Source organism: Lobosporangium transversale, assembly GCF_002105155.1.
Source record: "Lobosporangium transversale strain NRRL 3116 chromosome Unknown BCR41scaffold_2, whole genome shotgun sequence".
NCBI classification, from domain to species: Eukaryota; Fungi; Mortierellomycota; class Mortierellomycetes; order Mortierellales; family Mortierellaceae; genus Lobosporangium; species Lobosporangium transversale.
In genome coordinates, this window is record NW_019028980.1 from 650661 (window position 1) to 673961 (window position 23301).

Consider the following 23301-nt stretch of genomic DNA (forward strand, 5'->3'; position numbering starts at 1 on the left):
TGATCTTGGATGTAAGGTGGGGTGAGCCTTCTTTCTAGAGCTTTAGAATTGTCATCGCGAAATGTATTCATGAGAATGGGAATACTTCAGTGATGTACGCTTCAACTATATGGTTTATTGAAATATTTCAGCTAAGAATCAGCAACCTCGTTCTAGGAAGATGAGACTATCAGAACAGCAGATATAAGCAACTGCACGGGCCGCCCTACATTTGTAACCGAAGTTGGGATCTGTATAAAATGTGGTTTTATAATGCTGTTTCTGTGTATGGGCCTTAACAGAGTGGTTCCTGGATGAGAAAGACACTCAAGGACACAGGAGGGACACAAAAAGATGTACGAAAAAGTCGACTATTTTATTTCTAAAATTTCTGAAAAAAACAGACATTTAGAAAAAGCCGTTGACCAATATATTTTGAAAACGAGGTGGCTACCATTAGAGGTGAATGAAGGCGCATGGGATCTCTAGTTGGATATCTCGGAGACCTACAGATGCGCCTATCCATGAATTTAACCATACGGCCATGTGACATGAACCATATTTTTAATTTGCCAAAAAGAAAAAAAAGAAAATGTCGCGTCTACGATGTACTTGGAGATTTAAACTGTGAACCTGATCTCTTTGTTTTACTGTCATAATATTCCACAGCACACCCTAAATCTCCGATCTCTTGCTTCCATTTCCTTCTGGGCCTTTGCTTTCGTTGCTTTCATTTATTATATCTATATGTTTTTTATATTGTCATCATCGCTACATGTTGGCGACAGTTTCGAGAACGGGACAACTGTAACTATTGTTAGATGCCCCGACATTAACGTGGGACCAGTAGTTAACGAACCATATCGGCTTCTCACTCTCAGTACCTTGGTGCTTACGGTGGAGAACCAACGCCATTTCGAAGATTCCTATCGCTTTCACGTTAAAGAGATACTTCATAGGTATGTCAGCCGCTTTAGGGATTGCTCAAACCCTCCCCCAATTTTGAAATCAGATAGCGACTGCCAAAACTGCAACGTACCCTTTACCAGCGACGAAGATTGATGAACCTACGATTGAAGGTAACAAATCAATCATTGACACTGTCATGCGCAAGAAACTTTACATACAGGCGGAGTGGTTCCGGGACAATTATCAGATCATCATTGCTGGAGATCATCTCACTATATCGATAATTCGATCGCTAAAGAGATACTCTAGGGGTGAAGTTTCGCCATGTTATAGGCGCCGGTGGGCCCTTCCTATGACCCAGCTCTTTCATCTTCAGATGACGCTCAGCAGTATGATAGACCGTAATCACTATGGCTCGGTCTCCGCGGCAGGCTCTATTACCTATAATGCATCGAAGCTTGGCCGCAAACGCGTCAACTTGAACAAGCAAGGTTTCCATGCGACAGATGAGCTCATACGACACACCTTAGATTCGATTTTTCTGTGAGCTGCTGAGGCTATAGACGGCTCGAGCATCATGAATCCCGTGGTCCATACTGATGGCGGCCTTAATTCCGAAGCAGTGCTTTCAAGTTTAGCTATGGCATTCTTTCAAGGTTTCAAACCAACTTTCCTACGTTCGAAAAACGGAGCACTGTGGCAGCGAGGAGCGCGGTATTTATGAGAGATGCCATTTTGTATATAGAACTATCCGATGCCATCAAGACTGGTGATATCGGGCGCATCGAGGAAGCTATAAAGTGGTTAACCATTGTATTTCAAGCAGGAAGTACAAAGGATTACGCGTATGAGCTTCTCCGTCTTAGTTGTCATCCCCTCTATTCTTGGACACCAGAAGTAAAGGCTGCCATAATGTCAACATGGCTGATAAACACAAGTGGTAAGGATAGTGGCTGGATCCCAGCTGACTTATATCAGGAACCCATTTTGTCTCTGTTCACACCGAGTGATGTTTTCTTTGAAGTTAAGGTATTTGGTAAGAGATATCTTATTTTTAAATTCAATCGGGTGGACGAATAATTCCAATCCTTAATCACCTTTTCTTGCCGAGGAATAGCAAAGGTCAAGTTATGTACCAGTCCCTCCAGTAGGTAGCATCCAAAAATGCAAACATTTTGGTAAAGATGTACTTACGGAGAGAGCTGAGAACGAGCCTAGGTAGACGCCACTAGTTTGTTATATGAAACGGACGCTCTTTTATTAGAGAAACAAGGCGAATAGGGACAGCCACACGCGCACAGCGTCCTTGGATCTCGTATGATTCTAATATTCTCTATTGATTTGGTGGCTGATTTTAATATTTCCCGCGACGAGCTTGTAACAAGGGAAATAATTGGCTCTCAATACATTCAAGGCTATTCAAAAAATATAAGAAACACCGACCAAGTGGGTTGGACAACACATTAACAGGCTCTGCATTCATAACCTTTAGCTTTGCCTATCATTATCTGAAGTATTCCAGATAGTTATTTTTTTTGGCCTTGGTCATACTAATTTTTTCTTAACAGGATAAACACCAAGGTATCTCAATGCTAGAATAAGAAAATGTTCTAAAGTTCGTTACCTCTCATTACCTCTAAGGATTAAAATTAGTACCACTGACTATGCGTACTGTTGATTATGCAACAGGAATTAGGGCCCAGAAGAGGCGACTTTATACAGCTCAGCAAGTGTTGCTGCTAAGGACAGGACTCCCTGAATGTCAATTTCCCCAGCATCTAACTAGCTTGAGTCGTAGAGCCTTTTTTTTTTTTTTTTTTTTTTTTTTTTCCGCTGTTAACAGATGAACAAATGATACTATTTATATTGTCAATGTATTCTTCGTTCTACATCGCTTTTGTTTCCATGCGAGGCCTCCTCAAGCTCCAAGGCTTCACAAAGCTGTAGGTCATGTTGACATGATCATGCTCCAGTTCATGGACGATAACTTGAAAAATACTCTCTTCTGTTGCCGTTACCTTTTCTTCTCAAGGCTTCGGTTCCCTCTTTCCTTGGCAGGCTAGCTTGCTCTTCATAGCTGCTTGTGGTGTAGCCTTTCCAACGGTACCGCTAAATCCCATGTTTGGATCGATATATTTCTTAACGGTCTGCTTGAATACAACCTCCTCGGAAAGCTTTAGCATTTTTCTTGCGTTAACGCTGCAGTCCTCCTCTGCATTGCGGAACACCTATTATATTTATACTGTATTACGGAGCATGAAAAAGTTTACTAGCTAGGATTTCAAGATTTCAAGTACATCTGTAGTGCAACAATGTCTTTGAGGGACTCTTATTGGCCAAGAGAGATTCAAGGACACTATTGGCACAAATTTCCACTTTTCTATCGTCTCTTCAGCCGAATGAGACGACTGAGGGCGGTTAGAAGAGTCTGATGCCGCACCAACTACTGTATTAGGGAACAGATCCGCTTGTGAGAGGCGTATCCCTCGGTGACATTAAGGACGTCTATAGAACAAGCCTTTTTTTGCCCTCAGATTTTCTCTTTAAAAAAGGTACCGCTTGCGCCTGCGTTGCTGTCATTCCTGTTATTAGAAGATGAAGAAACGGCAGTGTTTTCGCGTGGCATGCTGATGGAGGATTGCATAGGTACTCATGAGTACGTGAGGACAAGCAAGTAGTGGTTATTGTTAGAAAATAATAACTAGAGAAAGAAGATAAGCGAAAATCGAGTGTGGATCGCAGTATCACATTGTCCGGTATTTATTAATTTATTTTCCATCTGTTATTGAGATCTCCTATTAATATGATACTCTTTTGTACGTGCATATGATTAAATATGCAACAATCGTAATAAATAGCAGTGATTGATCTATAGAAAAAAAATAAAAGCGAGAAATAGAAGTGAGCATGGTTTTATACTTTTAATGGACACTATCAATTCGAAGATCAAGAGGACTTGATCACTTGTCATTTGTTGGCTTTCCTCAAGCGCACTTTTTTTTTTTTTTTTTTTTTTTTTTTTTTTCTATAATATTCCTTTGAGTAAGGAATGAGGGAATGAGAAATGAGGGAATGAAGAATTGAGCATGAAGCAAGGTATTGATCTGATCAGATCACTTTGTGAGTCCGCTACGCGCGTGTACTTAGGATACTTTTTTTGTTTCTACTTTGCAGTAAGTTGTGGTGAAAAGACATGTGCCTGAATTCAGTCTGTGCCAGCCTCTGTGTCTCTGTTTCTGAACGTGAAATCTATGAAACATTTTGGTAATTAAGTGGAATTTGGCTAATTAAACTCTTACAGCCTTAACAGTTGGGCGCCAGGGGCAGGTTGGGAGGTAGGGTTCTACCTTATTTTTCTCTCGTTGAATAATATCATTGCTTTAATAAAATAAAAAAAAGAATTAATCTATTTGACAACCCCCCTAATTTAGCAGTCACACCGACTTATTTGGCAACCCAGGTCTTCAATTTTCACTTTTTTGTTATTTGACAACCCGGGTTGTCAAAAAAAGAAGAAAAATTGTCTTTTTCAACCTGTCACATGACAAGTCTTCACCCTCTTGTACTTATGGAGGGCCTTTCTCAGCTGGATTTCTAAAATGGTGGCAACACTCCATTATCATGACTGTGGTTATAGCTTCTTCTGTCTCTCTTTTTTTTCCTTTCCGCGTCTTACGCATGCGCCATCAAGCGTCGCATAACCACTCCGAATTTATGCATGCTTATATATCCAAAAAACCCCTTAGTGCATGTTACTCGTATAGGCACATTTTCTATAAAAGCAAACCCTTGTTTTAGAAATCAGTTGTAATAAAAAAACAACACCTCGTAACCAAAAAAAAAAGTTTGTTATTTGATGGAAGCTTTTAGATTGCTGGAGGGATTTCGTGTTGCTGAGGGATAGCAATAGAAACGATTTTCACATAATAATCTTGCCAATAAAAAAAGGGTTGTCAAATAATAATGAGCTTGGGGTTGTCAAATTAGATATTTTACTATTTGGCAACCCGGGTTGTCACGCAAAGAAAAAAAATTGAGTAAAATAATTAAGGGGGGGGTTGTCAAATAAGAGTGACAACCCGGGTTGTCAAATAAGAGTGACAACCCGGGTTGTCAAATAGATTCATTATAAAAAAAATAAAAAAAAATAGTCACGTGCATCGACCCGCACAAATATAAATATGCCACACAAATGTCGTTCATCTCTACGACCTTGAAAACGAGCTGTGCGTGTGCTCTGAGTGTCGGAGTAAACCCCGCATTTGTGGGATAAGGACTACTTTTTTGTTATCGAATCTAAGATGGATCTAAGAATGAGATTCTCCAGTCAGCGGAGTAAAATTCAAGACTTAGAGCTCAACGTTTGAACTTTGAAGAATAGGGTCTGTTCACTGCACATGTTTTCAGACTCAGCAAAACGAGTAAGAATGCATGCGCAAAAGACCTCATTTGTCTCTTTGTTCTAAAAAGAAAAATGAAAAATAATCTTGACCAGTTATATATCTGTGCTTGGATTAGACGTAACAGAGACACAGAGAGAGAAGAGAGACAAGAGGGAGAAAGGGAGAAAGAGAAGGGAGAAAGGGAGAAAGAGAAAAAGACAAAGACAAAGACGTGCTTGAGAGCCAGAGAGAGTCAGGTATTCCGTTGATAATGGGTATATATATAGGGGTATTATAAATCATGCTTCTACTCCACCTACCAGTGCAAGAGTGAAAGCCTGTAGTACAAGTAACTATTTGTTGGTGTGCGCCTGTAGCCCTAACCAGTAAGGCATGTCTGCATTATTTTTCTCACGCACCCAAAAAGAAATATTGACATTAGTTTACGCTAATTCATAACCGTGTGAGTAATAAAGCATTCATGTTTCGCTCTAGACTTCCGGTCCATTCCACCATTCCACATTAATGTATTTACAAAATAAAGTATATGGGCATTTCATGACCCTTCTAGTCATGCTTCTCATGCTCATCATACATTAATACATACACATGCATAAGTATATAATACATCTTTATTGCATCGAACGCTTGAAGTCAAAAAAAAAACCCGAAATTCAGTTTGTTCATCTTATTTGTGTTTGTATTTGTCTTTGTGTTCAAATGGTTCAAATGTAAACGACCACGAGAAACCTCAGCCAGACTACTCACAAAGATGGCTTACCGGGCTACAAAATGATAGAATAAAGAATAAAAAAAAACTGACTGAATTGATTTTCCTCGTCTTCCGAAATTCATAAAATAAACTTTTTCGTTTAGTTCAAGCTATGACAACACAAAGCATGTGTGCTCATTTCTCCAGAAAGCTTTGTAAGGAATAATCTTCCCCGTCTATTTATCTATTTATTTGCTTTGGTCTGGTTTGCTCTCTGTCTGTCGATTGGGCTGTCTCGGCGATGTGAACTTACTTTGAATCGACACTGAAAGTTCGTATTATCTCTTTGTATGCACCTGATAGGCGGGCGTAAAATGTAATTCAACCCACTTGAGCTCGAGTAAAAAAACAGAGCGGATCTGTTCCGCACTAGACGAACCAAAAGAGCCTCATTACATCCATACACCTTCCAAGCCCAATCTATTCCACAAACCATTGATTATAGATAATTCTTTCAAAATATGCCGTTCTTCCGCTTTTTGCTTACAGGTGCAGTAAATCCTTTCTGCTGCAGAGTACAAATACACCCCTCATTGAACGCCTGTTTTTTTTCTTCTTCTTTTTAGTGATCCATCCTTCGATCAGGTTCATCTCGCCCTCTTTTCTCTTTCCCCCTCCACGGCGGCCAAAACATCTGTCGCCAACCTCTTCCTTTTTTATACCCAGGCCTTTTTTTTTTCTTTCTTTTCACCTTCTGGTCAATTTTCTCCTTCATTTTACATTTCTCTATTTTCCACTTTTCCTGAAAACATCTTCACACCGACCTTCTTTTTTAAGAATGAGCAACCGACTCTCTGCAGACGTCATGGAGTCCTACACCCCAGATCCCACAACGATAAGCGAAAAGAAGTATGATGATAGCCACTCAATGCAAGAAGGCCAGAAGCGTGAAGGAAATGAATGTGCGACAGGTGATGGCCTTCAGCGTAATCTGGCCGCTCGTCACTTGACCATGATCTCTTTGGGAGGCACAATCGGTACAGGTCTTTTCTTGGCTTCTGGAGCTTCCATTGCCACTGGCGGTCCTGGATACTCTTTGATCGCCTATATGCTCATTGGAACCATGGTCTACTGTTTCATGTCTTCACTTGGAGAGATGACAACTTATTTGCCCATTTCTGGATCGATGAATGCTTATGGTACTCGTTTCTTTGATCCTGCTCTCGGATTCATGCTTGGTAAGTTTTATTCGATCGAAAAGTCCTTCCATCATTATCCAAGCCGAATCCTCAGCCATAAATGGCATTATATGGCACGAGCAGACAACTGCGTGTGGTATCCTGGAGCACAACTGGAGTCGACCAATCAGGTCAAATCCTCAAATGGAACTCATGCCCGCGTGATTTGTGCTCCTGGTAGTTCTGGACTCCGCTCCAGTCACGTTGCTTCCCTCATTCCACTCTTTACTAAAGTTTTGGCTCTCGATCATTAATACATTTTTTATTTTTTATTTTCTTTTTTAGGTTGGATCTACTGGTTTTCTTGGTCTATCACTGTTGCGACTGAACTTGTCGCATCGGGACTCATTATTTCGTACTGGATTCCGGACGAGACATGTCCTCCATGGGTATGGGCCTTGGTCTTTATTGTCATTCTCACTTCCCTTAATTTGGTGTCTGTCAAAGCATATGGAGAATCAGAGTATTGGCTTGCACTCATTAAGGTCTTGGCAGTCATGATCTTCATCATTGTTGGCTTTCTTTATATTGGTGGTGCAGTTGGTACCCAACAAGCGGGGGAGCCCAAGCCGGGTCCTGAAGTCTTTAACATGAGTCCATTCCATGGTGGATTTGCTGGTTTGTTCTCCATCTTCTTGAATGCTGGTTTCTCATTCCAGGGAGCAGAGTTGGTTGGTATCGCCGCAGGAGAAACCAAGAACCCTCGCAAGAATGTACCTCGTGCCATCCGTCAAGTGTTCTGGCGCATTATCATGTTTTATGTCTTGACCATGGTGATTATCGGTATGGCCATTCCTTACACTGACAACGCTCTTGCCAATAGTAATGGCGACATCAAGTCGTCTCCTTTCACACGTGTCTTTGTTCGCGCTGGTATTAATGTCGGAGAGCATATTATGAACGCCGTCATCTTGATTGCCATTCTCTCAGCTGGTAACTCGGGTCTTTATGCCTCATCTCGTGCACTCCATACTTTGTCCAAGGAAGGAAGTGCACCCAAGTTCATGAGTTATGTGAACCGCCATGGCGTGCCTGTCTATTGTGTCTTGGCCACTATGTTGGTTGGATGCCTTGCCTTCATTGTCTCATTGGATGAGATTGGCAAAGGTCAAGCCTATGAGTGGCTCTTGTCCCTGTCCTCGACAACTGGTTTCATTTCCTGGCTCGGTATTGCTTTTTCACACCTTCGCTTCCGTATGGCGTACAAGGCTCAAGGACGTTCCCTCAAGGATTTGCCCTTTGTTTCCAGTCTCTACCCCGTGGGACCAATTTATACAATCATTGTCTGTGTGATCATTCTATTGGCGCAAGGTTACACTGCATTCTCCCCCTTCAATGTAAAGGCTTTCCTGTCCGCCTATGTGACCTTGCCATTTGTCTTCATTCTTTACTTTGGAAAGAAGTTCTGGAACAAGACGAAGATCATCCGATTGGTTGATGTGGACTTGGACACAGGCCGTAGCTTCATCGAAACAACCATGCCTGTTCTCTCGGACACTGCTTCTGAAGCAGCCGTTCAACCTTCCAAGATGACCCAATGGCGGAAGCGTGTCGTGAACTTCTTCTTTTAAAAATCTCCCCGTTTCCTGATTTCAGAAACAACTGTACTATATATACTATATACTGTGAATTGTCCATAAAAAATATTTAATTTTATTTTTATTATTCTACATGATCGTATTATATTACATGCGCTTTCTCATGGTTTATCTTATTTTAAAATGGCGATTTTTGTGATAAAAGACCTGTTGGCTTTTTTATCAGTCTCCCGGCTTCCTGCACTGCTGATACAATCTCTCCAATATCTGTTTCCAATACCTAAAAAAATAAGGAAAGAGGAAATGCTTTGTTAGTCAAAGTGTCGCGCGCATTGACAACACGAACTCGGCATGGGCGACCACGCCATACAGTAAATAGTTTCGTCCGCCGCCCATTGTCCTCTTTTTTTTTTTTTTTTTTTTTTTTTTTCTTGTTGTGTTTATTTGTTTGTTTTGTTCTGTCATTTGTTGCCACTTCCAATGTTTGTTGTTGACATTCGTTGTTTGTTTCTAGGTATTTCACACAAAATGTTGTTCAATCCATTTCATGTCCTTACCATGCCTCCTGTAATAACTTCGGCCAAAATATCGTGTACTTCCTTGAAATGAAAGATCTAACAAAAAAGTTTCCACAAAAAAATAAAATAAAATAAAATAAAGCAAGTAAAGGAAGGGTTAGTTTTTTTTTTTTTTTTTTTTTACTGGACCATGCCATGCACATGTACACAGCAATTTTTTTCCTTGATCCATTCCATTTACCAAGTCCAGTTCGCAAACATTCTCAAAACATCTGTCCAAGCTCTCGACAAAGACCTAAAACAAAACAAAATAAATTTTAATGGTGGATAGCTTCACAGATTTTTTTTTTTTTTTTTTTTTTTTTTTTTTTTTAATAAAAAAATACAGTATGGTGCTGTGAAATTACCTGGATCAAATCCAAGATACCAAGTTCACTTTCTGATTCATCCACAACAAAGACAAAATATAATGTGGCGTAATGGCGATAAATGACTCGTGTATCTTGACCTCCTAACATTTGACTGCCTTCCAAGAAGTTACAGACTGTATCGGGACGTTTTGAGATGAGACCAAAAATCTCTTTGATGAGCGCTTGCTGCATTGCAATGTCCTAAAATATGAATTGTGCCACACAAATAAGGAGAAACAAGGAAAAGGAATGTACATGAGAATCAGTTTTGCTCTTTGCGCTGAAGTTGTTGTTGCTGTTTATCATTTTATCATTGATATTGTTGTTGCTTTTACTGATGTCGCAAGCTCAATCGCTTGCAATCTCCTTACAATTGGTTGGTAAAACTTTGTCAACCGTGGGTTGCCATGATTATTAAAAATGAGTACTGATTTAATCATGGGTGAAAATGTGAACAATAATGATTGTAATAATTATAATTGAGAATGTCTTTCAAAAAGATTGACTATACAGCGCATCGCCCTGTTCCTCTGTACAGCTTTAGTCCAAAAGTGGTCGAAGTGGCTTGCAGGTGACGTTTGGTGAAAAATGCAAAATGTTGATCTTTATCTATCGATATTCTTTCTACATGTTCATCGCATGGATGTATTTTGTATATTCATGCTATTTATGCAAGGGCAAGGATGACAACAGCCACCATAGTCAACAATATGGTCTTGCCTGCAGACCGAAGACTCATTACTCTAGGACTGCCGCTTCCTCCTGTACCTTCGTACAGCCTTGCAACCTCACCCACACTCAGTTGAATGTTCTTAAAATAGACCTGAGTATCAACTGGTGTGGCATAAGACGCATCAGATCCTCCAAAGAAAGATGAAAACATCAGCCCTTGAAACCCGACCATGCCTGTAGAGCGATAGGGTATATTATTCATCTCAACAGCCAAGTTTCCATTCATGTAGACCTGCAACATGCCATTATGGTTACCAGCTGGTTCATTCAATGCCATGACTACATCGATGCGGTTCCAAACACCTGAGGGGAAATAAATCTGTCCTCGACCAATGGATTTGCCATACTCATCATTGCATATCACCTCGGGACTCTTGCAAAGACTGGATTCAGGACCTGCAGGAACATAGGCATACACTTGTAGTATCATAGTATATTGGGTAAATTAAATTTTATTAAGTATGCAGACAAATTAAAAAAAAAAAAGACCCTCATTATTTTGCAGTTCATAATTTACCTTCACCAGCTCCGCTGGATCGCCACATGAGCCGCACTGTGAGACAATGATCTCCAGTGGATTGGATGCCTCCAGAGCAACCATCGTGGGGTGCGCCCCCGTACACTCCAGGAAGCTTGCCGCCTAAATGGGAGTAGTTGAGGTCAAGCAAAAATGATAAAGACAACCAAGATGGATAAGGTTAGAGAAAGCAGAGATTAAGAAATAGTGGCAAAAATCGGTGCCTGAAAATATTACAAACTTCAACTATTGACTTTTGCCTTCAAGTCATACCTTGGACCCAATTGAAACCATTCGGGAATGCAACATCATAACTGACCATCATCTTCTCAAACGATGTCTTATTACCAAAAGGGATTGCATAAAACTGTGCTCCACCCATGACAGGCCCAAGGGAAGGTGCAAATGATCCTTTAGGGTAGTTTACTTGCAAAACAGGACCACCACTAGGGTTATAGGGATCTGGGGTAAATGAGATATCATTGCCTCCCATCGCAATGTGCTTGTAGGTAGTTGACCAATTTTGGACGATATATTTTTCACCACTTAGACTGCTGTTCCTTCCTTTCCCGCCTTTGCTAGTAATCGGGGTTGTGGGCATGGGTGCAATCCAGTTCTGTACAAGCCCATTCTGATTATATAGTTGATCGCGTGTAACAGAATCTGCTGCTTCTGCCAGCGGCGTTATTATTATACTGAAGAGGAGACATGAACTTGTCAAGAGGATCAGTTGTAATGAGGATGGAAAAAGTGCAATCATGTGTGCAATATCTGAAATGCCCAAGAACTATTGTTGCTAATGTCGAAGAGCGGTGTTGCGTTAAGGCTATTGTGCTGTCGCAAACGAGAAAATGAGAGAGAATAAGATGTAAAGTAGGGAAAAAAAAAAAAAAAAAAAAAAAAGAGAAAACCCTCAGGGGGTTATTTACAACAAGCTGTGTAGTGTTTGTCTTGTAGTTTTTTTTTTTTTTTTTTTTTTTTTTTTTTCCTTTGTTCGAAAGTGTAAAAACAAAACGGGGGACTGATGAGGAATGAAGAGAAAGCCAAGGAAGATGGGTGATGAATGAATAAGAATGAGATTGAAGAAAGAGTGAAAGAAAAAAATAAAAGAGCAATTCATTTTATTGCATGTACATGTACAGACCATTGGAAAGACTTTTAATGATAAAAAAGTTCAAAGCGCGCAAATATTAATTTTTCGGAGCCCTTTCCTTCCACATTTGTCTTTACTGCTGACCACGTTTGTGCCTGAAGGAGGGACAGAAAAGGAGACAGAGAAAGCGGAGGCGTGATAGGAGGTAATGAAATAATGACATGTAGTAGTTTACAGCACACTGTAAGCTCGATCTAGCCTATTTAGAGTCGATGTGCCTGTGAATTTCACTTTTTGAACGTGATCTCTTCTTGAACGTATTCACGGATTCAGTCACTTTAGTGGATAGAAGGTATCAGGATCATTTGACATTCGTGGGCAAATGGCGAGCTTGAGTGGTACGACATTACGGTTAAAAATGCCCTATTTTTATGAAATCGAATCGAAGCAAGTGGCATTTTTGCGTGATACCATCGCGCAGCCACAACCGCCGTCGCTATTTGTGGAGATGCAGGTTGATTTATTTTTGTTCAGCCATTCATCTCTTCTCTTCCCGCCAAAAGCTTTACTACAGCTGGGGAACTCCTTGTGCGCTGTGTACATTTTACATTTGAAAATATATGCAGTGTTATATTATCCATGGACCTGAACTTGTGACTTGGGGGCGTTTCTTTGAAAAAGGTAAAAAATAAAAAATAAATAAATAAAAAAAAAAATATAAGAAACAAAAGTATAAAGTTAAAATAGGTTAAAAAAAAGGTTAGAAAAGGTTGCTTTTTATTAATAACCTTTGTGTTTTGTTTATATCCAAAGGGTCATGGATGGAGTGAACATTGTTCAACGCCAAGCTGTTGCTGACTGTTTAGCTCGCCAGGGGTTGGAGGAAGGATATGAGGTAAAAGCTATTTTTTGCCATCTTGGAGATAAAAATAATTGGCCTGTTGCACAACATGGTGCCTCCATTGTTGATGTGTTTTGTTCCTTGTCCCCAGTCCTTTTTGTAGCACCCTCAATCCAACGGAGAAAATGATGCAACTCAAGTGTTTGTTTCTGCAAGTAATGAGGTTCTATAAAAAAAAAAAAAGAAAAAAGAAAAAGAAAAGCGATGGTGATCGGGAAGGATAAAAAGGATCGAGAATAAAAGAAAGTTGCAATTGCGAGGGCGCAGTAGAGTCGAATGTGACGAAACTGTAATTCTGTTGTCAAGGTGTGTCGATTTGCTACTGCAACTGCGACATCCAATGTAATACAAAGGAAGCAACACTTGAATGGTTATGACATCCTTTCTTTCACTGCGCGGTGGGCCCAATAATGAAGGACACGTTACGGATTATTACGAGCGACAAAAAGGAGAGACCAAACTTTTGATACATTATGTCGACTGTGAATTAATAATTGAAGAATAAAAAAGAAGCATCATCGAATCGAGTGATGACAACACTTTCCTTAACTGAAGTCGAAAGTGTTACAGACGGTGTATGTGCATGGATGTATGAAAATACCCATTGATAAAAATTAATTGAACAAAAGAGAAAAGAATGGATGGGTAAGTAGTTTCGATTATGAAGAGGGGATAGTAGTAAATAGAGTTCGTGAAGGGTGTAAATGCATATCCATACTTTCTTTTTGCCCTGTGTTTGCATCGCCCAACACGCTGCGCCATCTTGATCATTGACTTATTTTTTGTTAATGTTACTTTATTTAATTCAAAACTTAATTGCTGCGATTAATACGATGGCAAAGTCAAATTCATGACAACTTCATTTGACTCGACTTCATTCGCCTCATCCCCCTTCCTTCCGCTTTCACCTCTCTCTTCCTCTCCCTCTTTTTCGTATAAATAAGACTGCTGCTCTCCTTCTCTCTTTCCTTCCTTCTTCTTCAAACAATTAGTCTTTTCACGTCTTCCGTAGCCCTTTTTTTTACTACTACTACTACTACTACTACTACTACTACTACTACTACTACTACTACTACCATCAACTCAACCTTAAAACCTTCTTGCCGCCATTTTTTTCTTTTTACTTTCGCCCACTGCGTCTTCTCTCACATCCGTGACACAGACACATTTCAGTTGACACTCTTCCTCTCTTTTTGTCCTTTGTCCTTTTTCCTTTGCCTATTCTTTTTTTTTTTTTTTGACTTGTGCCATCCATATCAGAAAAATATTCTATTCGACTCCCTCCAACGTCCGCAGCATATAAACCTACTCGTGTTGTGTGTGAAAGCCAAACAAGGATCAGCTCTACTCTCATTGCTCAAGACCGCATCATGAACGCACATTCAGCATCAAAGTATGCATCAGGCCAATCCCAATCAATGACTGATGTTGACATGGACGGTGTTGAGACTCATGTCTCGCAACTGGGTGTCAATGATGCCATCAGTGCAGCCTCATCGTCAAGGTCCGTATCAAGGAGGTCTACTAGTGAAGATGAGATCATGGGTGAACGCAGCGACGATGATGACTCTGCTGTGCCGGGCTTAAGCGAAGATGAGGGTAGTGATTCAGATGAAGAAATGCATACCAAGGGTCGCACTACCGATACCGAACATCTCCAGGATAAGAATAGCAACGATAGTGATGAGTCAGCTACTGATCGTAGCCTAGAGACAGACCAGAATCAAGAGGACAAGAGGCTATACTCATCCGAGTCGGCTGCCTCATCGACTACGTCCCTTCAAACCGAGCCCTCGATCATTTCTATCCCAGAGGCTGTCTATTCTGCGGTACCTGTGTCGTCCGAACTCTATATCATTCCCCACTCAAGTAAAGGTTTTAGATGGAACGAAGATCTTTTCCTTAAATCACATCAACGCCGCAGCCTGGGTGTTGATGATATGTATAACGACTCTGAAGGCTCAAGCTCTGGCAGCAACGAAGCTGGGCTAGTAGTCCATGAAATCCTTTTAGATGAGGATGAATCCAAGCAGATCCTACCATCCTAAAAAAAAAAAAAAAAAAAAAAAAAAAAAAAAGTACATAGAATGTTTATAGTATGTAAAATAAAAAAGCGGTGCGTGAATGAGTTTACACAAAGTATCAACATTTGTTTCCCGTCATTGGTTACTGCGCCTTTGGAGATTCAGCATGGTTTTGGAGAAAAAATAAGGCTGTGAACTAAGTTACATTGACTAAAACAAGCTTAAGTGTTCACCATGATGAGTAACAAAAAAGGGGTTTTATTGTTGAAGTAGGTCGAAGCCAGCTATTTTTATTAAATCAAATGATAGCACGTATAGAGAAGTCCAAGCAAAATGAGCATCTCTTGTCGCCTCAGCTTCGCCATTCCAGAAGAAAAGGAAAAAGATAAACAAAATATAATAGGAGTAAGCAACTCCTCGTCTCAAAATTTGTCTATGTCGAAAACGAAGCAGTACTAACCTCAGAGGTGCACGTCAACTTGTGCAAGCCCCTCTCTGTTTGCTTGTAGCATGCAATGCACGACAACAACAAAAAATAAAAAACGGTATTGACAAAATAATTGAAACAGTGTCAATGCCTCAGTACAAGAGAAGCACTGACTCCAAATCTAGACTTTTGACGACTTTTGGCGCCGTAAGGGAAGGAGCTAAAACACTAAAGCGCTGTGCATGTGTAACATGAAATTCATTTCCAAAACACTGGATCTTTTAATTTTGTTTTGTTTTGTTTTCTTGTAATGTCGAGACAGTCAGACCCATGATCATACTATGGATCTGCAACCTCATAATCGAATTGTTACACAGATGAGTACACTAAAGTACCAAGTCCACACTATTCCACATAGTGCTTCTTGTTGTGTGGCATCGACATCCCCTCAATTGCTTGTCCTATTTCAGTTTTCAATCCTTGTTCTTTTCTTGTAACGAAGGACTTTGGTCTTTTTTAATCCATAAAAGGATTTCAAACCCCCCTCCACTACAAAGACCAACCTCGAGTGCTCTTGGTACGACTCCTTAAGACACTTCAACTGCTCACTTGGCCCAACCTCATGGAGTGTTATACGTTGTGATTGTCCACTGAGAGTCCTATTTTCGTGTACAGGCAGTTCAGCTTTGGGTTGAATGTACATGGCACTTTCAAATCCTATTCTCTTGCCATAAAATTATTAAAATGAAGAATAAGGCATGAAAGACTACACTCCCACTCAAAAGAAAAAGAGGACGTGCAGTATCGCCTCTTCTGCAATTAATTTTGGGGGCTTGAGCTTTGCCACGCGAAGTTGGTAGAACAGTCTTCATCGTGATACTATCTTTGTTTTGAATGAGAAAGGGACGATCTAAAAAAAAAAGAAGGTGTTAGAAAACAAAGAATGGAGGGAGCCCTTTAATGTTTAGCATTTATCCCTTTATTGGTCAACGCTATTGTGGTGTCTTATTTGTTTGTATTTCTACAGATAATGAGTCCTATTGTCAAAGGCAAAGTTGAATGCTAGCCTTCTGATCTATTTCAGTATTTAAGCGCGCGACATTTTTTTCCTTCCCATCTAATTATCATCTTACAACTTATCCATCCTTTCTGAAGGCAGTTATACTTTTCTACACACAAACTCGAAAGAGAAATAATAATCATAAAAAACACGCTAAGGCAATCCGATCATGAACCCAACATCGTCAAACAGCTCGACCATATTTGAGAGTAGCAAGGCTCTATTCATGTTCTTAGATGAATCCACCTCCAACCGAGTCAAGGCCAATATCAATGACGCATGGAAGAATGAATCTGCAGAGACCCGTCAGAAATATGAACTTCAAGCAGGCATTGCCAGCCAGTCACTCCCTCAATATAGCTTCAAGCAGCCACAAAAGGATGGAGAATCCAAATAGGATCGGTTCATAGACAGCATTGTTTTAATTCATAGACAGCGTACAACACAAAATAAAAGCATATGTTTGTCATGTGACATCGAAAATTGTATAAAGCAGCGCCATTCGTAAAACTTTGATTCCTCACCATTCCTATCCGGATGGAATCACGTATACTCTAATGAAGGTCTTACTGACGGAGTATATTGCTGACACCATTCAGACACAACCCAGTACATTCTTCTTTCTCTTTGGAAAGAAGGATGTGCTAATTTTTGGAAACCCATTATTCTGTTTTAAACGACTCTTTTTTGTTAAAAAACAGAGTCGTCTTTTTCAGTAATAATTGAACCTATTCTTATTATTACTTATTATTACATATTATTAAAAGGAGCAAATGGGTGAGAGTGAGCATGGGAGAGATTATAATTAAAAAAAAAAAAAAAAAAAAAAAAAGTCAAAAGAGAGTGATGGAAAGCTGCAACTATTGCATTGCATCGTTGGATTATTCTTCCAGCTGGAAGTGGACTAGATGGCTCTGTTCGTTCGAGCAACCCTTTTTTTGGTTTTGAACAGTCACTCAGGAAATAAAAACATTTGACATTTTTTTTTGTGTGCCGCTCGCTCACTTGCTTCTCTTCTGTTTCGAGAACCAGGCATTGTCGCTCGGGTAGTGGATAAAAGGAGGAAAAAAAAAAAAGACACTATTGCTATCTCTGTCGCTCTTTCTCGCTTTCTTTCTCTCGACCACTCGACCACTCGACTTCTCGACACAGTCATTGTTTTTAGTGCGTTTTCGCTTCCTGACTTTGCCAACTCATTACTTGAACAAACCTGGTTGCCACACTACACAATCTCACCATGATTTCAAAGAATTTGGAAGAAGCAAAGGCTGATGTTAAGTCTAGTTTGAAGGAGGCTCAGAAGCATGCAGAGGCCTTGTTTGGCAGCAAGGGACTCACAGACCCTATTCCTTCGGTCGAGGTGAGTCAGGATGATAAAAATAAAAAATAAAAAAAAATAAAAAAATAAAAAAAAAACCAGCAACACAAAAGAGACTCTAACTGCGCCGCCTTCTTTACAAGGCATTACAACGAATCTTCCAACTGACATGGAAAAAAAAAATCTGTTTGTATATTTGGAAAAAAACTTTCATAGGATAAATGGAAGCTGCTTCCTGCGTTCTTAAAAGTCAAGGGTTTAGTTAAACAGCACATCGACTCTTTCAACTATTTTATAAACGTAGATCTGGAAAAGATTATCAAAGCCAATGAGCGGGTCAAATCTGATGTTGACCCTCACTTTTACCTCAAGTACGCAATGTTCTTGTTGACGATAAGGTTTTTTTCTTTTTTCCTATTAGAGTATACGTATTCGGAATACTATCAAAACTTGGCTAACACGCAGCTTAACGTAACAAATGCGATTCATTAGATACACCGGAATTAGAGTCGGCGCACCAGAAAGACCAGATCAGGAAGCTATGAATAAATCATATACACCACATGAGTGTCGTCTTCGTGATCTCACATACTCTGCCAATATCTATGTCGATGTCGAATATGTCCGTGGTCGCCAGATCGTAAGGCGTAAGGGCGTACCCATTGGAAGAATGCCTATTATGCTTAGGAGCTCACATTGTGTCCTCACAGGAAAGAACGAAATGGAATTGGCAAAGATGAACGAGTGTCCATTAGATCCAGGTGGATATTTTGTGGTTAAAGGTGTGGAGAAGGTTATTTTGGTCCAGGAGCAGATGTCAAAGAACCGTATTCTCGTCGATGTAGATCGCAAAGGGTTTGTCCAGGCAGGAGTTACCAGGTACGCAGTTTTGCAGTCTTTATATTCTTCGCCATCTATCATCACAATTGCTGGAAAAAATGTCGACAACAGGGATTTAGCACTAAGAATATGCTCAAATATATAAAAATATAGTTCTACGATGGAACGTAAATCCAAGACATATGTTGGAACAAAACACGGAAAGATTTATTTAAAACACAACTCAATTTCAGAGGATATTCCCATTGTTGTGGCACTCAAGGCTATGGGTATGCAGTCAGACAAGGAGATCACACAACTCGTTTGCGGACAGGATTCAAAGTATATCGACAAGTTTTCACTCAACCTTGAAGAATGCTCAAAGATGAAGATTTTTACTCAACAGCAGGCACTTGACTATATTGGATCAAAGATCAAGTCCCCCAAGCGCGCCTTTACTACAGGCATCCGTAGACCTCCTGTAAGTCGGCCTTTTTTTTTTTTTTTTTTTTTTTTTTTCATATTCTTTTTGCAAAGAGTAACGGCTTATGATTGCATACTGACTAGCTTTCCACTTCTATATCCTATATAGTCTGAAGAGGCACTGGAAGTTTTAGCAACAGTTGTTTTGGCGCACGTAGAGGTCCATGACAACAACTTCAGACCCAAATGTATCTACGTGGCGGTAATGACTCGTCGTGTGGTTATGGCCATGCTTCGCGGAGATTTGGTTGATGACCGCGATTATGTTGGAAATAAGCGCCTTGAGTTGTATGACAGAACCGGGTTATGGATAAAAAAACAATGGTTGAAGTTATAAGATGAAGCATCAAGAGTCTAGATACTGACCATACTTTTCTTGAAATGTGGCTACACCAATTAGGGCTGGACAATTGTTATCACTCTTGTTTGAAGATTTGTTCAAAAAGTTTAATTCAGACTTGAAGATGAACATCGACAAGGTACTCAAGAAGCCTAACAGGACTCAGGAATTCGACGTTTATAGTCAGCTGCTCATCCATGGAGATCATATCACTGCAGGATTTGTCCGTGCTATCTCGTCTGGTAACTGGAGTTTGAAGCGCTTTAAAATGGAGAGAGCTGGTATTACGCAGGTGTTGAGTCGCTTGAGTTTCATTTCAGCATTGGGTATGATGACACGTATTTCGTCGCAGTTCGAAAAGACCAGGAAAGTCTCAGGACCAAGAGCTTTGCAGCCCTCTCAATGGGGAATGCTGTGTCCCTCTGATACACCAGAGGGAGAGGCCTGTGGTCTTGTCAAGAACTTGGCGCTCATGACACACATTACTGTGGATGACGAAGAAGAACCTCTCGTCAAACTAGCTTTCATCCTTGGTGTAGAAGGTATATATATTGATTGTTTTTTGTTCTTTTTATATTCTTATCTTCACAAAACCACTCTTCATGTTTCTACACAGTTGCTATTTGTATTAGTTGCCTTTGCTTACAATTCTTTTACTCGAATAACCATATAGATGTGTCATTGCTTACGGGGCCAGAGTTATACCTGCCTGATACTTTCCTGGTTTTCCTGAACGGAAATATTCTGGGAATCACGCGCCATAGTAAGCAATTTGTTGCGGCTTTTCGCCGCATGCGAAGAGCCGGCCGCATCTCAGAATTTGTCAGCATTTTTATCAGTGATCATCACAATTCTGTTCATATTTCATGCGATGGTGGACGCATTTGCCGGCCATTGATCATCGTTGAAAACGGCAAGTCGAGAGTCAAGTCAGAGCATATTGTACAACTTTCTGCAGGCAAACTCGCTTTTGATGATTTTTTGCGCCTTGGACTGATCGAGTATCTGGATGTTAATGAGGAAAGCGATTCCAACATTGCACTATACGAACGTGAGATTATCCCTCAGTCGACTCATGTTGAAATTGAGCCCTTCACCATTCTTGGAGCTGTCGCTGGATTGATTCCTTATCCACATCATAACCAGTCACCCCGTAACACATACCAGTGTGCTATGGGTAAGCAAGCCATTGGAGCCATTGGCTACAACCAATTTAATCGTATCGACACATTGCTGTACCTCATGGTTTATCCTCAACAGCCTATGGTCAAGACCAAGACGATCGAGATGATTGGATATGATAAATTGCCTGCAGGACAGAATGCTACGGTCGCAGTCATGTCCAATTCTGGTTATGACATTGAGGATGCGCTTGTTTTGAATAAGGCGTCGCTAGATCGCGGATATGGTCGATGCCAGGTGCTTCGTAAATATGCCACATTACTTCGACAGTATCCCAATGGAAGCTATGATCGCCTCGCAGATCCACCAGTTCATCCGGACGATCCCAGCATTGTTCAGGATAAGTTTGATGTGCTGGATAAGGATGGTATTGCCTCAGTTGGAGAAAGGATCAAGCCTGGTCAAGTCTATATCAACAAACAGATGCCTACTAACACTAGCTCAGATATCGGTGTCAATTCGCGTGACCCAACAGCCAATGCATACAAGAATGCGCCCATGTCATATAAGAGCGCCATGGAGGGTTATGTAGATAAAGTTTTGATGACAACCACCGAGAATGATCAGACGTTGATCAAGGCGCTTATTCGGCAGACTCGTCGTCCTGAATTGGGAGACAAGTTCTCGTCACGTCACGGACAAAAGGGAGTCTGTGGTATCATTATTCAGCAGGAGGACATGCCATTCTCAGACCTGGGTATCTGCCCAGATGTCATCATGAACCCTCATGGTTTCCCATCTCGTATGACGGTCGGGAAGATGATTGAGTTGTTGGCAGGCAAGGCGGGGGTTTTAAAGGGAGAATTGCAGTATGGAACTGCGTTCGGTGGATCCAAGGTTGAAGACATGAGTCGCATTTTGATCGAAAACGGATTCTCATACTCTGGAAAAGATTTTGTGACGAGTGGAGTTACTGGAGAGCCATTGTCAGCATATATCTATTTTGGACCTGTCTATTACCAAAAATTGAAGCATATGGTTATGGACAAGATGCACTCACGTTCTCGTGGTCCTCGTGCAGTATTGACTCGTCAGCCAACAGAAGGTCGTTCCAGAGATGGTGGTTTGCGTCTCGGAGAGATGGAGAGAGGTAAGCATGTCTACCAATGGCTTTGTGACAATAATTCACAGTGCTGCAAGCTTATTATTTTAACCTTTTTTTTTTTTTTTTTTTTTTTTTTTACCTTGGTTGTTTGACTATAGATTGCTTAATTGGTTATGGAGCCAGTATGCTTTTGCTGGAACGTTTGATGATTTCATCCGATATTTTTGAGATTCATGTTTGTGAGATGTGTGGTTTGTTGGGATACGCAGGCTGGTGCCAGCACTGTAAGAGTTCGAAGGGTATGGCTAAGATGCAGATCCCATATGCATGCAAGCTTCTATTCCAGGAACTACAATCCATGAACGTCATCCCCCGTCTGCAGCTCGAGAATGTCTTTTAAAAAAATTAGAAAAATAAAATTGCATTGTACTGCATATTTCTAGCATTTACAACATGACATTCACCCTGACAATATTACAGAATACTTCATTGCCAACTTGGACCTTATTTGAAAAGTAAGAGAACGCTTCATGTGTTGCACAAAATTTCGTCCAAAAATAATTGCTGCAAAGCGAAAGTCATGAACAAGGTGAACCATAACCATAATTTTCGTGAAATAAATGGGTGATCGAGTTTCTTGACTTTTAAAAGTTTGTTTATTAAGCACCATAGTCATCTTCACCATCGTTGCTCGTTGTGGTTGTTTCCGCCACTATCACCCTTCAATCCTCGAGACGAGTTTAGTAGTATAGGGCTTATATCTTGGCCCGTCATCAACACGCAAAGAAAAATCAAAGGCGAATAGACATGAGATGGAAGAATAATCGAATGCTTGTCAGGCATCTTATATCCCAAAATCAGCTCAAAAGTCAATGTCTCCCGTATTTTATCAACGCCTCCTTTTTGTTGCTCTCACCGTCAAACAGTGTATGTACTGTTATCTGAAGAGCTTGAAGCTGTTTTCAAAGGTGTATTTTTTTTATGGGCTCATTCATATTTTTATGAGTGACGTTTATGAGCTATCGTTAGAGGCTGAGCTCAACAATCATGGGCTGGAGTAGGCTCGTCACCAGTCTGAGGACGAGCCTAGGGCTGGAGATTGTCAGAAGGACATCCGGCCTCGGCAAAACTAGCGGTAGCAGGAAGCCTCCTTAAGAGTCACTTTAGCGACTATGGCACAAATACGATTTTCTTACCAAAATCATACCACGACTCCTTGATAAAGGGATGGTCGTTTTCGTTCACTTCACATGCACTTGATGAGACTTGTCACTTTTCCAGAAAGTCCCATGCTCAGGGTTTTTGGAGGTCTACTTTGCTGTCAGTCGTAACCAGATTTTCAAACTTCCAGTTAGTGCTTCTCTTTGAGGGCAGGGATGATCTTGTGCAGCCATTCATCGTGGACTTTGATGAATTGATGGCTATAGGAAGGTCAAGGAGTCGCGAAACTTCGAGGATGTCGTCAAGAAGGTATTGCGCAATATGAAAAGTGGATGTTGCTTTATGTCATCAAGGCCTGTTCATGAAAGGGCTCAGCATAGAAACATGAAAAGGAAAAAATACAAAGTGGGTGGTACGACGGTAAAGGGCATTGGTCGGAGTGGGGTAAAGAAATATGCTCGATGACGATATATTTCTTGGGCGGGAAGGAAAAAAAAGGAATAACCCTGCATT

General features: G+C 40.6%; 6 protein-coding genes across 6 annotated transcripts; 4 read left to right on the forward strand and 2 right to left on the reverse strand.

Moving 5' to 3' along the window:
- Window positions 1–4388: 4388 nt before the first annotated feature.
- BCR41DRAFT_344936 (hypothetical protein) lies at window positions 4389–4847 on the forward strand. The gene is made up of 2 exons (XM_022022627.1): window positions 4389–4633; window positions 4694–4847. Exons 1-2 carry the CDS (start codon window positions 4510–4512, stop codon window positions 4756–4758), a joined length of 189 nt encoding a protein of 62 aa, XP_021885949.1. The 5' UTR covers window positions 4389–4509; the 3' UTR covers window positions 4759–4847.
- Window positions 4848–6820: 1973 nt separating this feature from the next.
- BCR41DRAFT_366926 (amino acid permease/ SLC12A domain-containing protein) lies at window positions 6821–8791 on the forward strand (the record flags this gene model as incomplete). The annotated part of the gene is made up of 2 exons (XM_022026260.1): window positions 6821–7220; window positions 7506–8791. The coding sequence occupies 2 exons, from the start codon at window positions 6821–6823 to the stop codon at window positions 8789–8791; spliced, it is 1686 nt and encodes a 561-aa protein (XP_021885950.1).
- A 61-nt stretch (window positions 8792–8852) lies between these two features.
- On the reverse strand, window positions 8853–10179 carry BCR41DRAFT_330845 (AP complex, mu/sigma subunit). The gene is made up of 5 exons (XM_022021772.1): window positions 10058–10179; window positions 9684–9887; window positions 9518–9571; window positions 9316–9372; window positions 8853–9038 (listed from the first exon to the last, which is right to left on the reverse strand). Exons 1-5 carry the CDS (start codon window positions 10124–10126, stop codon window positions 8937–8939), a joined length of 486 nt encoding a protein of 161 aa, XP_021885951.1. The 5' UTR covers window positions 10127–10179; the 3' UTR covers window positions 8853–8936.
- Window positions 10180–10213: 34 nt separating this feature from the next.
- Window positions 10214–11823, reverse strand: BCR41DRAFT_316831 (hypothetical protein). The gene is made up of 3 exons (XM_022021250.1): window positions 11209–11823; window positions 10936–11058; window positions 10214–10835 (listed from the first exon to the last, which is right to left on the reverse strand). The coding sequence occupies exons 1-3, from the start codon at window positions 11693–11695 to the stop codon at window positions 10354–10356; spliced, it is 1092 nt and encodes a 363-aa protein (XP_021885952.1). The 5' UTR covers window positions 11696–11823; the 3' UTR covers window positions 10214–10353.
- Window positions 11824–14159: 2336 nt separating this feature from the next.
- Window positions 14160–14970, forward strand: BCR41DRAFT_344942 (hypothetical protein). The gene has a single exon (XM_022022628.1). The coding sequence runs from the start codon at window positions 14355–14357 to the stop codon at window positions 14514–14516; it is 162 nt and encodes a 53-aa protein (XP_021885953.1). The 5' UTR covers window positions 14160–14354; the 3' UTR covers window positions 14517–14970.
- Window positions 14971–17444: 2474 nt separating this feature from the next.
- Window positions 17445–22027, forward strand: BCR41DRAFT_383125 (DNA-directed RNA polymerase III subunit RPC2; the record flags this gene model as incomplete). Its single annotated transcript, XM_022027419.1, has 8 exons — window positions 17445–17800; window positions 17975–18129; window positions 18251–18637; window positions 18752–19058; window positions 19170–19348; window positions 19461–19942; window positions 20074–21672; window positions 21786–22027. Exons 1-8 carry the CDS (start codon window positions 17678–17680, stop codon window positions 22025–22027), a joined length of 3474 nt encoding a protein of 1157 aa, XP_021885954.1. The 5' UTR covers window positions 17445–17677.
- Between the last annotated feature and the right edge of the window lie 1274 nt (window positions 22028–23301).

Bases quoted from the DNA above. Each gene is read 5' to 3' on its own strand.
- BCR41DRAFT_344936 (XM_022022627.1), top strand. From the start codon at position 4,510: ATGACTGTGGTTATAGCTTCTTCTGTCTCTCTTTTTTTTCCTTTCCGC. The intron at 4,634-4,693 runs GTGCATGTTACT...TTTAGAAATCAG, and splicing joins TATATCCAAAAAACCCCTTA to TTGTAATAAAAAAACAACAC.
- BCR41DRAFT_330845 (XM_022021772.1), bottom strand. From the start codon at position 10,126: ATGATTAAATCAGTACTCATTTTTAATAATCATGGCAACCCACGGTTG. The intron at 9,888-10,057 runs GTAAGGAGATTG...TTCATATTTTAG, and splicing joins CAAAGTTTTACCAACCAATT to GACATTGCAATGCAGCAAGC. The intron at 9,572-9,683 runs GTAATTTCACAG...GTTTTGTTTTAG, and splicing joins GTATCTTGGATTTGATCCAG to GTCTTTGTCGAGAGCTTGGA.
- BCR41DRAFT_316831 (XM_022021250.1), bottom strand. From the start codon at position 11,695: ATGATTGCACTTTTTCCATCCTCATTACAACTGATCCTCTTGACAAGT. The intron at 11,059-11,208 runs GTATGACTTGAA...ACTCCCATTTAG, and splicing joins TGGTTTCAATTGGGTCCAAG to GCGGCAAGCTTCCTGGAGTG. The intron at 10,836-10,935 runs GTAAATTATGAA...TGATACTACAAG, and splicing joins ATCCAGCGGAGCTGGTGAAG to TGTATGCCTATGTTCCTGCA.
- BCR41DRAFT_344942 (XM_022022628.1), top strand. From the start codon at position 14,355: ATGTTGACATGGACGGTGTTGAGACTCATGTCTCGCAACTGGGTGTCA.